Genomic DNA, 15,516 nt, shown 5'->3' on the forward strand with positions numbered 1-15,516 from the left:
CAATATTTCAAAATTCCTCTTTAAAAAAACACCTTTACTGTGGTCTTTGGCACAAGCACTTGGCTCCCATATCCCACTATAACCAAGTCCAACGATGTGTAACTGAAATAAGAGCATATTTCCCCCTCCCGTTTACACCTCCCTCCATTTCCCTCTCCTTCCTTTGTTGCCTTTCTCACGTCAAACCTTAGGCTGCAAGCTCCTCAGGGCACGGACCTGCCATTTCACACTTCCTGAATGGAGATTAATGGCCGCATACACACATCCCACCTGCAGCCTTTAATTTAGGATAATATGTAAGCATTCAGTGTTTTGTTTTGCTTATTTAATGTTTGCCACTTGGAACGAAATTCACCAGTGCCTTTGGAAGTCCATCACAGAGCCGCCATATCCGCATGTAATGCTAAGCCAAACCATGGCTCAGCTCAAATGCACGAATGTTCTAGTTCCCAGGGAGGAGACTATAGCCACTTTTGTGCTGTAGGTGAGCCACTTGGCTCCTCCCTGGCCCTTTTAGCTCAGCACGGCATGGCAGCTAAACCAAGGTTTGTCCGAACTCAGGATCAATGTTAAGCACTATCCTCAGCAACCACAACCTGTGGTCAATGTTTTGTTCTCAAAGGACCAGGCAAAGGAGCAGGCGAAAGGCTCCTCTCCGGGAACCAGCACATTCGCAAGGTCCTGGTGAGTCACAGTTTGTGATGTGCAAAACCAAGCCAATCTGTGAGAGACCCAAGATTTTTTAAAGTTGTTTCTCAAGTACGTAAGAGGAAGCGTCAAATGTCAATCAAAAGTAATGTCACATTAGCCATATCTTGTCTAACTTTTAACTTGTCAGGAAAAGACAGGAATACAACATATCTTTTTTATGTACAATGTGCTTTTTGATAAAACAAACACAATTTTTGTAACAGGCTTGCCCAGGGTATTGCCAGGGACAGCAAATAAATCAGAAGAATTACCTTGTAATATCTGAAATAATCACTTTCTAAAAGGTTCTGTAAAATGGGAAAAATCTTCTTGTTGTTGTAGCCATCTATAGTCTCAACATCACAAGAACAGTCATCTAAATGGCCAGTGACCTAGCAAATAAACAGGCAATTAGGATTCTAAAACTACTAAAACAATTAGAGTACATTTAACAATAACATAATTGACATGTATGTCTGTGCTAGAATGATGAAAGCACTTTACATATGTGATTCTGGTCACCTTTGAAAGAACTCTCCATCAGGAGTAAATGACACATTACACTCAAACACATTGTTATGGGTTTGTGGGCTGAGACAGATGATTTCTAGGAGTCCCCTTCCAGCCTCTGATTTGGGATCCTGCACCTGGAGGTTGGCTCTGTAGCTGAGAAATCTGCTCCACTGGTCAGATGAGTCTCCTTTGTTAGTCTAACAGAGTGGCCAGGTGGGCTAATGGGTCTGTCAAAATGAAAAATGGAAATGGACTGCCTTCAAGTTGATCCCGACTTATGGCGACCCTATGAATGGGGTTTTCATGGTAAGCGGTATTCAGAGATGGTTTACCATTGCCTTCCTCTGAGGATGAGAGGCAGTGACTGGCCCAAGGTCACCCAGTGAGCTTCATGGCTGTGCAGGGATTCAAACCCTGGTCTCCCAGGTCGTAGTCCAACACTCTAACCACTACACCATACTGGAGGTCTGTCAAATGCCCATTAACTGGCAAATGGGCCACGGAGATCCTATTGTTATTGAAACTCTTAAGGAGAGCCCTCCCCCAGGCCAAAGAGAGGCTTGTATTTTTAGCAAGGCTGGGAACTGGAGACATGCAGAGAGGCTGGCTCCCTGCACCATGGTGTCAGGATACCTCCTATAAGCATGATGGAAAAGCAAGACCTATTGGACTGCTGATGCTTTGGACCCCTCCATCTTAAGCTCAGGTTGGAAAGTGTGTAAGTAAAAAACTTGTTTCTTAAAAGACACCACAGTCTCCGCTGGCCTTCTTTCCAAGGAAACCAAACCCTGGGCAAGCACAGGGACCCCTGGAGATGTCTCACCGCTCAGAGATTGGGGTGGCATGCAACAATATGTAACAAAACTCCAAACTCCAACAGGGACCATACAACTCCCCTGCTGCAACAGCTCCACTGGCTGCCAATCTGTTTCCGGACACAATTCAAAGTGCTGGTTATGACCTATAAAGCCCTATACGGCTTAGGTCCAGGCTATCTGTCAGACCGTATCTCCCTATATGAACCTGCCCGGGCCCTGAGATCTTCAGGAGAGACCCTTCTCATGATCCCAACACCTTCACAAGTGCGACTGGTAGGGACACGAGATAGGGCCTTTTTGGTGGCTGCCCCTAGGCGGAACTCCCTCCCTAGGGAGGCAAGAATGGCCTCCTCTGTGCAGTCTTTCCGCCGACAGCGAAAGACTTTTTTCTTCCGGCAGGCCTTTGGAACTGAAGGTTTTAAGGGTAGTGACTGAAGAGGGTGCTGTATGTTATTGTTTTGCCTGTATGCTCCTAAACTGGGTTGCAGTATTTTAAGAGTAATTGGTTTTAACATCTTAATAGTTTAATCCTGTTTTAATGCTGATTTTATATGTTTATATGTTTTATATTTTTATAGGTTCTTAATGATGTGTACTTGGTTTTATCTGGAAGCCGCCTTGAGTTCCAGTTTGGAAAAAGGGCGGGGTATAAATAAAGATGATGATGATGATGATGATGATGATGATGATGATGATGATGATGATGATGATGATGATGATAATAATAATAATAACTTTTCATTTTTTAAGTAAAAGCATCATCAGAAGGCCACAATTTTGTGTGGAAGAGGGGGCTTAATCCTTTCCCATCTGGCTTCTCCCCCCCTTCAAAATCACCCCTGTCTACCTGATTCTGCCACGCTAAGCAGGATGTTTAAGCCCCACTACAGCATACTGTTAGAAGGGATGCAGGGAGTCAGGTACCTACTCTCCCATGTGGTGGATATGCCCTACTGTAGAAGGTTTTTGGAATATTTTATTTTAAGACTGGTTGTACTAGTACACTAACCCCTCAAAAGTCTCTATTATCTCTTTTTGTGGGAGAATAGAAGTCTACAGTTCACAAGGAGCTACTAACATTTCTATGAAACGCAGCAAGACTCAACATAGTCGAGAACTGGAAGATCACAACATTGGACTACTTTGAAGAATTGCTACCACCAAGTAAGATGACCAGCCTTAATGGAAAAAACTCACTAAGCAACTGTGAGCAATAAGAAACAACAAAGAGAACTTTTTTTTGCAAAAAGGTACTATTTTGTTGATTATGCCACTAAAAACAGAACATATTGCAGACCATCGGCTACCCATGGGATATTATGAAAAGACACTTCGGGTGAATTGATTTCATTCAAGAGAGATAAATTTGGAAAACTTTACATGTAAGAATGTTTGCTACTTGTTCACCAGCTCTACTACTTCTTGTGGGAATTTTCTTTTGGTTCCTTTGATCCTTGTCTTATATTTTGGAAGATAAATAATCTTTTTTTAAAAAATCACCTCTCCCTAACTGAATTCCCTTCCCCCAGCAATGGCAAATGACACATGTACCTGTTATATTTCCCCCAGCTTTTTTTGGAAGAGAGTTGAGCATTAGTGCCAGCATCTCTAACACACAAGGCATTATCACCCGATGTTGCAATCACTGAGGAACAGATATTAAAAAGTGCGAAGAAGGAGGCTGAGAGCTCACCATGGGCAGTGAGATTTCTCAAAACTTTGTGTGGAAAAGCCAGCAGGAAACACTTTGCAACACCAGCAAGGAAGTGAGCATCATGGCTACTATCAGTAATCAGTACTAACCCAAATGCCTCTTGGGTGATTATGGAGGCAACGCAGTATAACCCAACAATGACAAAAGCCGTCCCTGTTCTGCTGCTCTGCCTTCAGCAACGGAGGAAAAACCACATGGTCTCTGGATTCTCCCAGCTCATTCTGTACGTAGACCTGAGTGCTTTTCATAGAATCATAGAATAGCAGAGTTAGAAGGGGCCTATAAGGCCATCCAGTCCAACCCCCTGCTCAATGCTGGAATCCAAATCAAAGCATTCCCGACAGCTGGCTGTCCAGCTGCCTCTTGAAGGCCTCCAGTGTGGGAGAGCCCACTACCTCTCTAGGTCATTGGTTCCATTGTCATATGGCTCTAGCAGTTAGGAAGTTTTTCCTGATGTTCAGTCAAAATCTGGCTTCCTGCAAGTTGAGCCCATTATTCTGGGACGATCGAGAAGAGATCCCGGCCCTCCTCTGTGTGACAACCTTTCATGTACTTGAAGAGTGCTATCGTATCTCCCCTCAGTATTCTCTTCTCCAGGCTAAACATGCCCAGTTCTGTCAGTCTCTCCTCATAGGGCTTTGTTTCCAGTTCCCTGATCATCTTTGTTGCCCTCCTCTGAACCCGTTCCAGTTTGTCTGTATCCTTCTTGAAATGTGGAGACCAGAACTGGACACAGTATTCAAGATGAGGCCTAACCAGTGCTCAATGGAGGCGAACTAGTACTTCACGCGATTTGAAAACTATACTTCTGTTAATGCAGCCTAATATAGCATTTGCCTTTTTTGCAGCCACATCACATTGTTGGCTCATATTCAGCTAGTGATCAACGACAATTCCAAGACCCTTCTCACATGTCATATTGCTGAGCCAAATATCCCCCATCTTATAAACTGTGCATTTGGTTTCTTTTTCCTAAGTGTAGAACTTTGCATTTATCCCTGTTGAATTTCATTCTGTTGTTTTCAGCCCAATGCTCCAGCCTATCAAGGTCCCTTTGAATTTTGTTTCTGTCTTCCACGGTATTAGCTATGTCCCCCAATTTTGTATCATCTGCAGATTTGATAAGCATGCTCTGTACCTCCTCATCCAAGTCGTTAATAAAAATGTTAAAGAGCACTGGGCCCAGGACCGAGCCCTGTGGTCCTGTGCTCTTCAACATTTTTATTTTGACAAACTTCACCTTACCTAATAACTCTGCCCTTTCTTGGTGCTTTGCTCTTTACATGGTTGAACGTTTACAACACACTTTACATGGGGCTGCCCTCAAAGACAATATTTATTGTTGTTATGTGCCTTCAAGTCGATTACGACTTATGGCGACCCTATGAATCAGTGACCTCCAAGAGCATCTGTCATGAACCACCCTGTTCACATCTTGCAAGTTCAGGTATGTGACTCCCTTTATGGAATCAATCCATCTCTTGTTTAGCCTTCCTCTTTTTCTACTCCCTTCTGTTTTTCCCAGCATTATTGCCTTTTCTAGTGAATCAGGTCTTCTCATTATGTGTCCAAAGTATGAGAATCTCAGTTTCATCATTTTAGCTTCTAGTGATAGTTCTGGTTTAATTTGTTCTAACACCCAATTATTTGTATTTTTCGCGGTCCATGGTATGCACAAAGCTCTCCTCCAACACCACATTTCAAATGAGTTGAGTTTTCCCTTACCTGCTTTTTTCACTGTCTGACTTTCACATCCATACACAGAGATCGGGAATACAGTAGGGCCCCACTTACCGGCGCTTCGCATTCCGGCGTTCCACTAATGTGGCGGCAGGAAATTCCCCATTTTAAAGCCGTTTTTGCGATTTTGCAGCATTTTCACGCGACGCATCCCATTATAATCAATGGGGTTCCGCTTTACGGCGATTTCCGTTTTACGGCAGGGGCCTGGTCCCTAACCCGCCTTATAAGTGGGGCCCTACTGTACCAAGGTCTGAATGATCCATCGAATAGGCTTGCAGCGCAGGGACCCACAGAAATAGTTTCTCTGCTTTAGAACTGCCTCCCCTCTGTAGTTGCGTCGTGCCTCTATATTAATTTTAATTCAGACAATAGGTAAAGGTGCACCTCTGTGCCCGTGTTTTTGGGGAGGGATGGAGTGCATGATGGTATTTCTATTTTAATCTCTGCTGTCTGTCTGATTTGACTGTTTATTAATTTCAGGATGCTGTTGGGTTTATCTAATTGTGATTTTAATGTTATTGTTTAGACATCTTGGTCTCCTGAGTGGAGGGCAGGTTATAAAAACCTCAAACAAAACAGTCTGGAATGCAGCAGTAGGAAATCCAACAGCATGCAGCTGTTCAGAGACCGCATCTGAATGCCTGGACCCCTCAGTGCCTGCTTTCTATATAGCAGTGAAGGCAGTTTTATTTAGACAGACGTTTTCAGAATACAACTTTATCCGCTGGCATTTTAAACTGCTGTGCTGCTTCATTCAATTCTGGTTTATGTATTTTATTGATTCCTTATGTATGTCACAGTGTATTTTTTTAAAGCGCGACAGTATAAACGAATTAGATAATAATAGTAATAGTAGTAGTAGTAGTAATAGCAATAATGTTAAAATAAGCTTTAATGTATACAGGAAAACTCTCTCTCTGGAGCTTTGCGATTCAAAGAAAAGCTTTCAGGTGACGATCGTCATTTGTTTCAGATCTCAAACATGCGGCAATCTCAAGGGAAACCAAAGTCAAGGAGCTTACGAGCCCAGATGCTTCCAGCCAAGGAAGCTTCAGAAGTGGCCTCACAGCACGCAGGCCAAAAGGAAATTGCCAAACGCCAAAGAGATGCAAAACCTGACCTGCTTCTTACTCAGTTTCTCCTGATACCTCCTAGTCGAATGCAGAGCATTGTCAACATTCATACACCTAAGCTAACACGCTGCGTGTTTGCGTGCATGTGTGTCACGACCGTTTGACACAGCGTTTGCACAATTAGCTGCAATCTGGCATCTATTTCCCAGCTGTGTTCCAGGCAGCTTGGTTTAACCAGCTTGTTTTTCAAACGCATGCATTCACCTTTAAGACAGAAAAGGCATATCCACAGCATGCGATAGTTACACTATCTCAAAGGGAGGCACTTCTGTGCACAGAAAACATAATTAACATGGAATTCACACCCTTGAGATGTGGCAATAGGCGCTAGCTTAGGTGGAAAGGATGAGTCAGAGCAACTGTCAGGGACTATTAACCCCTAAATGGAACCTCCAGACTCAGAGGCAGTGTACCTATGGATGCCAGAATAGGATGCTGGCTATAAAGCACAGGACAGCTCCATCATCGCCTACAGATGAGCTCCCCAAGGGAAATATAGCTGTCCACCGATGGAAAAAGAACACTGGGTTTAGATTAACCCGGCTCTGATTGTGCAAAGCAATCTATACATTCTTATTCACTAGGGCTATCAACTAATTAAATAATTTTTGTCAGTTAATCACTTGCCTTTAAAGAAATAATATCTGTATTTTGTATTATTTGTTTTTATTGCAGCTGTATTTTTATTTCTCCTTCTCCCAAGGCACCTGGGGGGAGGGGGTTATATTTTATTCTCACAACAGCCCTGCATGGCATGTCACCCAGATGAACAGCAACTTGAACCCCAGATCTGCCTAAAACCTCAATATTGCCGCCCTGGGCTCCTACTGGGAGAAAGGGCGGGATATAAATTAATTGAATGAATGAATGAATAAATTAATAAAAGTTTGCTTTCAGAAAGAGTGAAGCAAGTATTAATTAAGTTGCAATTTAATGAAATGAAAGTTCTTCCTCTGCCAAAGCATGGTTAACTCTCAGCTCCACCAATTGCAATTTGCTCCCAGCAATCACCAAACTGTCCCCCAACCCACAGAGGGGCTTTATGGAGCAGCAGAGCCACCAATGCATCTGCAGCCCTACTCTTCACCGAAGCCAGGGAAGAAGGGGGGCAGGACAATCAGCCCCATTGCTGTGCAAGCTGCAGGCTGGTGTTGGGCCCAATGCTGTCAAGCAACAGCGGGGGGACTAGCTTGGGATCCAGAAGATCCCAGGCCGGGTCAGCTTCATTCCCTCCCAGCCCTCAGAATGCCGTTTCAGGGTTTCCACTGGCTCCTACCGGGGCTGTGGGGATACCACCAGCAGGCCACCTACCCACCTATTCAGAAGCTGCAGGACTGCTGTGCAGGGGGGAGGTTGCATTGCTCTGCCCATTGCTGAATCTAGAGAGTCCTAAGCCATTCGAGATTGCAGCCCCGATCTAATCCTCAAATCTAATTCCACCTATTCTAAATTAACTACTATCTGCTTATTCAGGTCTCTGGAGATTGGGGGGTGGGAGGGGTCTCTTGCATGAACACAACTCTTTAAAGTGGCCAAAGCAGCAAAATAGGTATACTGTAGCTATCTGTTTTCCCACTTTGGACAGTGGAAAGAGTTATGTTCATGCAGGACACATCTGTCCCCCCCATGCTGAAGAGGTGAATGTGCTGGCTGGGACCGATGGAAGTTGTAGTCCAAAGCAGCTGGAAGACACCATGTTGGCCTAGGCTGCTCTCTTGTTGTTGTGTGTCTTCATGTCGATCTTGACTTATGGCAACCCTATGAATCAGTCATGAACCACCCTGTTCAGATCATGTAAGTTCAGGTCTGCGGCTTCCTTTGTGGAATCAATCCATCTCTTGTGTGGCCTTCCTCTTTTTCTACTCCCTTCTGTTTTTCCCAGAATTATTGTCTTTTCTAGTGAATCCTGTCTCCTCATGATGTCTCCAGAGTATGATAATCTCAGTTTCATCATTTTAGCTTCTAGTGATAGTTCTGGTTTAATTTGTTATAACACTCAATTATTTGTCTTTTTTGCGGTCCATGGTATCCGCAAAGCTCTCCTCCAACACCACATTTCAAATGAGTTAATTTTTCTCTTGGTCTGAATGATCCTGACTTTAGTGTTCAGTGATACATCTTTGCATTTGGGGACCTTTTCTAGTTCTGTCACAGCTGCCCTCCCCAATCCTAGCCTTCTTCTGATTTCTTGACTATTGTCTCCATTTTGGTTAATGACTGTGCCAAGGTATTGATAATCCCTGACAAGTTTAATGTCCTCGTTGTCAACTTTAAAGTTACATAAATCTTCTGTTGTCATTACTTTAGTCTTCTTGACATTCAGGTGTAGTCCTGCTTTTGTGCTTTCCTCTTTAACTTTCATCACCATTCATTTCAAACCATAAGTGGTTTGTGATAGTAGTATGGTATTGTCTGCGTATCTTAAATTATTGATATATCTCCCTCCAATTTTCACACCTCCTTCATCTTGGTCCAATCCTGCTTTCCGTATGATATGTTCTGCATCCTTGTCTAGGATGCACACCTTAATGTGGTGAGGGGGTTTGAGAGCGTTGAGGAAGCTGAGAGCAATGCCGTCAGGAGTCTAGACCAAGAGGCTAGACTCCTAGCAGGGGCACCCAAGGCGGAATGGTCAAAGCTGAGACACCAGACTAAGATGCATCCAGACTCAGAGGAAGGCATGGTAAATCACCTCTGAATACCTCTTACCATGAAAACCCTATGAACAGAGTACTCAGAGTAGACCCATAGAAATTAATGAACCCATTAGTCACGTCCATGAACTTCAATGGGTCTACACTGAGCAGGACAAGCATTGAAGACAGCCCTTAAACTTTTCCTGGAGATAAGTCCCCTGGAAATTAGTAGAACATCAGCGTTTCAGTGGGATTGAATTGACATCAAAGTCCTATTCAAGTGTTTAAGGATAAGGTGGAAGGAGACCCCCACCGAGTCATGTAATTCTGCTCTGAAGAATCTGAATTGGATTCTTGGTCCAATCCCGCTTTCCGTATGATATGTCCTGTGTATAGATTAAGCAAATAGGGTGATAAAATACACCCCGTCTCACAACGTTTACGATGGGGAACCCGCTGCACTAGTTAAAGACTTTTCTTAGAAACATGAAACAAAGTGAGGTAGATCGCTCTGTAGCGATAAGTAGTAGGTCAGGCCTCTCAGTCAGCTGTATCAGCAGAAAAGCATGCCTTGCTTGCTTAAAGTGAATAATAAAACAGAAAAAAGACAACTTTCTGAGTCCTCATATAAGAGAAGTTGCTCTGCTGGGACCCAGGTCTGCAATAACCCACATATGTACATGCACACAAACACCCCTGAATAGACAGACTACTTTGTAAACCAAGGGTTGCCAACCTCTTTGGACCTGAAACTGTAGTGGGCGGGCACGCGCGGAGACACACACACACAGAGCAACCTCCTCTATTGGCTACAACACAATGCTTCTTTCAAGCATAATTTCAGCAGGGGAACGGGACCTTCTGGACACCAGGGAAAGCCACTATGGGCACATGGGCACCCACGGGTGCCACATTGGCAACCCACTTTAAACTGAATACCTTGGAATGCCTCCTTGGCAGTAGCAACCCCTCCCCCTGAAAAAAACACAGCTGAGTGTGTTAATTTCTCCTATGGACATCCAGGGGGTCCCCCATCTGGGGCCCAGGTGGCATCATTTCTCCTGCTTTGAAGACCGGCATCCAATAGTGAAGCTTCAGCTGCCTGACTGTTCTTGATGCTCCATGGCCCCTTGCCAAGACTAGACTTGCTGAGCTCATGTTTGCCAGAGAAAGGGGGGCAGTGGGGACTGGCGCCCATCGAGACAAGTAGGGTAGAGGGCAGGAAGACCAGTAGCTGATGCAGCCCCAGAGTCCACCCTAATGGACCAGCCTCCACTGGAGGGGGGCGGACTTGGAGATACCGCCGGCCAGACAAATGAGGGATGGAAGAGGTCACAGGTTTAGGCTTCATTGTTGTTATGTGCCTTCAAGTCGATTACGACTTATGGTGACCCCGTGAATCAGTGGCCTCCAATAGCATCTGTCGTGAACCGCCCTGTTCAGATCTTGTAAATTCAGGTCTGTGGCTTCCTTTATGGAATTTATCCATCACTTGTTTAGGCTTCATATCATTCCTCATTTTAGAATGTATTGAAAGGTATTGCTCCATGCTGGTTAACATCTACATGCAGCCACAGGGGCGGGGCAGTCATCTGGAGGTTATTAGCACCACCAACAAAACAACCATCTCCAAGGCTTTTGTAGTCTACTGGTGAAGATGAGATGAAAGGGAGCTCAATTAAGCAAAATCAAGAGATTGGGAATTCGCAGTTCCTTCCCAACAGCCGCTTGCTAGAGAACACCTCCCTGACGGCTGACTTGACAGTCTGCAGCAAAAGTATTTCATCAACAGCTTAGCTTTGAACACCTCATTAACGCAGGATACAGGAATCTGCTTCCAAAAGAGATCGTGGGAAGGGAGGAAGTGTGTAATCCCAAAATCCTGCATAATATTACTTTTAATTTTCTTAGCGTGCAACCCACAAGTATTGTCATCTGGTGCTAAATACCCCAATTTGGAAAGACGCTATAAAATCAGTTTCTAAAGGAGCAACCCCCTCCAGATTGGGTTATTGTGATGCGCTCTAGCCTCTATGGGTTTAAGTTGTATTCTTGTTATCTATTGAAAAATTTAATAAAAATTGTATTAAAATAAGAAGAGCCCAGATAGATCAAGCCAGTGGCCCACTGAGTCCAGCCCTAATAGGAGGCCACAAGCAAGCCCTGAGCACAACGCTCTCCCACCTGTGAGCCCCAACAACTGGTATTTGAATATGCTTCTAAGCTCAGTTTGACAAAAGGAAGTACTTCTTTACTCAGCGCATAGTTAAACTATGGAATTTGCTCCCACAAGATGCAGTAATGGCCACCAGCTTGGATGGCTTTAAAAGAAGATTAGACAAATTCATGGAGGACAGAGCTATCAATGGCTACTAGCCATGATGGCTGTGCTGTGAAACCCTAGTCAGAGGCAGCATGCTTCTGAAAACCAGTTGGCGGAAGCCTCAGGAGGGGAGAGTGTTCTTGCACTCGGGTCCTGCTTGCGGGCTTCCCCCAGGCACCTGGTTGGCCACTGTGAGAACAGGATGCTGGACTAGATGGGCCACTGGCCTGATCCATTAGGCTCTTCTTATGTTCTTATTGAGGCATTAGTCATAGAATCATAGAATCATAGAGTTGGAAGGGGCCTTGTAGGCCATCGAGTCCAACCCTCTGCTCACAGTGTTAACTTATAAAGCATATCTGAAGAATGTGTCTCACATTCCTTTCTGCTTGTGCCTTAAAATGTTTAGAACGGGCCCTCCTGGTGGTCTGACCCCCCAGCTGAGCCGACCCATTGGTGAGTGCAGGAGGAGCACCCTGGCTCTGGAAATGCCTGCCCCCAGGGGTGCGCCTTGAACCCATTGTTCCCTTTCTAGCAGTTGCAAATATGCACCTTTTTACGCACTCTTTTGGAAGAGGTCAGTTTCCATGTTACTGCTATGTGAGCTATACGCTGCATTAAGGAGTCTGCTTGACTTAAGGATGAACTATTTGGGATGTTGTTATGTTATTTTAATGATTGTTTTACAAAATAACATCTACTGTATTGGGCCAAGTTCAAGGTTCTAGTCTTGGTGTCCAAAGCCCTATACAGCTCGGGACCAGGATACTTGAAAGACCGTCTTGCCCCTTATATACCCAGCCGATCACTGTGCTCTGCAGGCGAGGGCCTCCTGCAAATACCATCGTATCAGGAGGTTCGTTCTGCACAATATAGGAAATGGACCTTTAGTGTGGCGGCACCTACCTTGTGAAGTTCCCTCCCCTTGAATATTAGGCATGCACCATCTCTACTATCTTTTTGGTGCCTTTTGAAGACTTTCCTCTTTCAACAAGCCTTTTAAGTTGAGATCTATCCCAGTCTCTGTCTGTGTTAGAATTGCTTGTTAATTTTTTTGAATAATGCTTTTAACCCTTTTTTTAAATATGTTTTTAAAGCTTTTTTAAAAAAATGTTTTTAACATTGTTTAATGTATTTTAAGGTCTGTTTTTATGATGTTTTAAAGTGTTTTTAGCGCTTTTGTTTGCCACCCTGGGCTCCTGCTGGGAGGAAGGGCGGGATATAAATCAAATAACAAATAAATAAATAAAATGTTTATGTGGAATGTTCTTGTGTGATTTTTTTTAATGATATGTGATTTTATGATATATCCAACCCATCCTGGGGCCTTTTGGCGAAGACCAAAACCAAATCAAATCAATATTAAGGAGCAACTAAGTAAATACACTTAGACATAAGGCCTACAAGGAGAGGATGCGTTTTCTGCTGCACAACTCAGTCACCCACCCAGGTATCACCAGATTTCAGAACTGCGCCGTCATTGTTCACACCCCACTCCACCTGTTTGTTTATACCTTGAGTTCCATACTGCCTTCTTCACAGCTGTGTCATTTTTGCCATTAATAAAGCACAAGAGAATGCATTAACAAACTTCACACACCCACAGACACTCTCAAAAAGCTTTGCAAGTGACAGACAAATGACATGTTAGACTTAATCACTCCCTAATTAAAAGTACGAGACAAATTCATGGAGGAGAGGTCAATCAGTGCATGAACAAACTATGGGGAAATGCCAGTTACAGCTAAAGGTGCAAGCACTGAGAAATAAAAGCCAGACAGGGAAGCAGCGTGTTTAAAAAAACAAGCTAACAGCAGTTCCATTGCAGCAAGGATTTCCGTTTGCACAGTGGAACTTCCCCTCCCTCTCCTCTCCCCGGGCGCCCCCTGCACCCTCCCACAAATCTGCTCCTGATGTGCGGGGGGGGGGGGAGAACAGAGAAAGAGAGGGGAGTTCTACTACAGAGCCAAACATCTTTGCACTAACAGAATTATTTTGTTGGATACCACCTTATGTATTTGATTTCAGTTACCAAGACATTCACAAACAAGATGTTAGATAACTAAGCCAGGCATATATGGCAGCTTTTCCTAACCTGGTACCTGCCAGAGTTGTAGTCCAAAACAGCAGGAGAGCACCAGGTTGGGAATGGCTGGCATAGGTCAAAAGCACCTGGGGCAGCTTGGGTTAGAATCCCCTACACAGCCAAAGACTCAACAGGCAGCCTGAAGCCAGGCTGATCTACCAGGAAGTGGCTTCTCTGAAATAAAAGGGTACCATGGCCTGACTGTTTCCGTGGAGCACCAGCTTAAGGTGGGGCCTGACCAGATATGACACTCGCTGGGTGAACCCAGGCCAGTCGCCTATCCTACCTCACAGGGTTGTCGTGAGGATAAGATGGGGGGGAACCACATATACCACTTTTTAGTTTCTTGCAGGAAAAGTGGGATACAAATGATGCTTTTTTAAATTTTGTTTATTTATTTATTATTAAATAATAAAAAATGGCATGGGCAAGGGCTGAACAGGGCATAATCTGACGCAGCGCTCAAGAGGCTTAGAATGCACAGGGTAACAATGAAGAAGAGAGTGTGTCTGAGCATATCCAGAGCAGCCAGCACAACCTACCCCCACGTATCAGGCTTTAGGGGTCACAGCTTCTAGATCCAGTGGTGAAGCCTCTCAAGGCAAGGTAGACCCCCAGGCCTTAACACTTTCCACCCCCTCCTCCTTACAAAAGGCACTAAGGCTGTGCCATCCTTAAGCCCATACAAGAGAATGAATCCCATTCGGCTCTGCGGGGCTGCCTTCTAAGTAAATAGGTCTAGGACTGCACTGCACGTTCCCCACAAGCTCAGCCCTGGAGCCTGTGAGGTCACTGCCAGAGTTCAACCAAAGCCCGTGCAGTCCCAAACAGTAATGAGTGCTGGAAAGGCGCTGCCAGTCAGAGCAGACAGTATCCCACTCCAAGGCAGTTTGCTATGTTCCTACGACACCCCAACCCCTTTCCCTGGGGAGGCACCTGCAAGAGCGACCCCCACCCGTCAGTTCAAAGCCTCCTCATCACCACCTCCGATCGCCGCCTCCTTCCTCTGAGCATGTGCAAAGCGCCTTCCCCGCCCGAGGCTGGGCTTCAGCGCCGGGCCCTCTTTCCCCCCCGATTCCTGCGCAACCCTAACCCAAAGCCGGCCCCGTTCGCTCGGCAGTTAGCCCCGGAGCGCTGTCCCCAGGGCGCGCAGGGACTCTCAGAGCCTCGCTCACCTGGCAGAAGCAGCGCTGTTCTGCGGAGCCCGGCGGAGGTTGCGCGGAGGCGCAGCCCAGGAAGACGACAACGGCGACCAGCGCCCGGCGGGGGAGAGGCGGCATGACGCGGCTGGAGACTGGCAGGCAGGCAGGCAAGCGAACGAGCCGCAGATCCTAAGTGCCGGCCGGACTGCCACGCCTCCTCGCCTGCCGGCCTGCCTACAGAGCAACGCATCACCTTGTCAGCGGGCGGACGTGCGGCGCGGCCCACAGGCGGGTTTCCCCAGCCTGATCTGGCCCGCCCCCATTGGAGGAAGCCGCGCCGCCCCTGCCGCCGGGACGCTCCCAAGCGCACGTTGGAGGAAGCCCCGGGGATTTCCCGCTCCGCTCAGGCTTCACGTCTGTGGCCGGCGTGCCTTTGTCGGGGCTGCTGGGGAAATGTGCTTGGCGGCAGGCCAAGGCATGTCAACTCAGGAGGAAGCTCCATTGGGTCCAATGGGGCTTACTCCCAGGTAAATATGTGCTGGACTGCAGCCTTAGTTGGGTTTGCGGCGTATTGTGTTTCATGGAGGGCAAGGCTGTCGATGGCTACTAGCCACGATGGCTCTGCATTACCTCCCCTATCGGACGCAGTATACCTCTGAATATCAGTTGCTGGGAATCGCAGGTGGGGGAAGTTGCTGTTGAGTTCAGGCCCTGCTTG

At 45.8% G+C, this 15,516-nt stretch overlaps 1 protein-coding gene across 1 annotated transcript in view; it reads right to left on the bottom strand.

The window, feature by feature from the left end:
• ERO1A (endoplasmic reticulum oxidoreductase 1 alpha) overlaps positions 1 to 15,117 on the bottom strand; it is a 39,599-nt gene extending 24,482 nt beyond the window's left edge. The window contains exons 1-2 of the mRNA XM_061612541.1: positions 14,832 to 15,117; positions 963 to 1,082 (exon numbers count right to left, since the gene is read on the bottom strand). Of these exons, the coding sequence (XP_061468525.1) occupies positions 963 to 1,082; positions 14,832 to 14,936 (225 nt within the window). The 5' untranslated portion in view covers positions 14,937 to 15,117. The remainder of the gene's footprint in view (positions 1 to 962; positions 1,083 to 14,831) is intronic.
• Between the last annotated feature and the right edge of the window lie 399 nt (positions 15,118 to 15,516).

The sequence above is a fragment of the Rhineura floridana genome, chromosome 2, assembly GCF_030035675.1.
Source record: "Rhineura floridana isolate rRhiFlo1 chromosome 2, rRhiFlo1.hap2, whole genome shotgun sequence".
Lineage (NCBI taxonomy): Eukaryota > Metazoa > Chordata > Lepidosauria > Squamata > Rhineuridae > Rhineura > Rhineura floridana.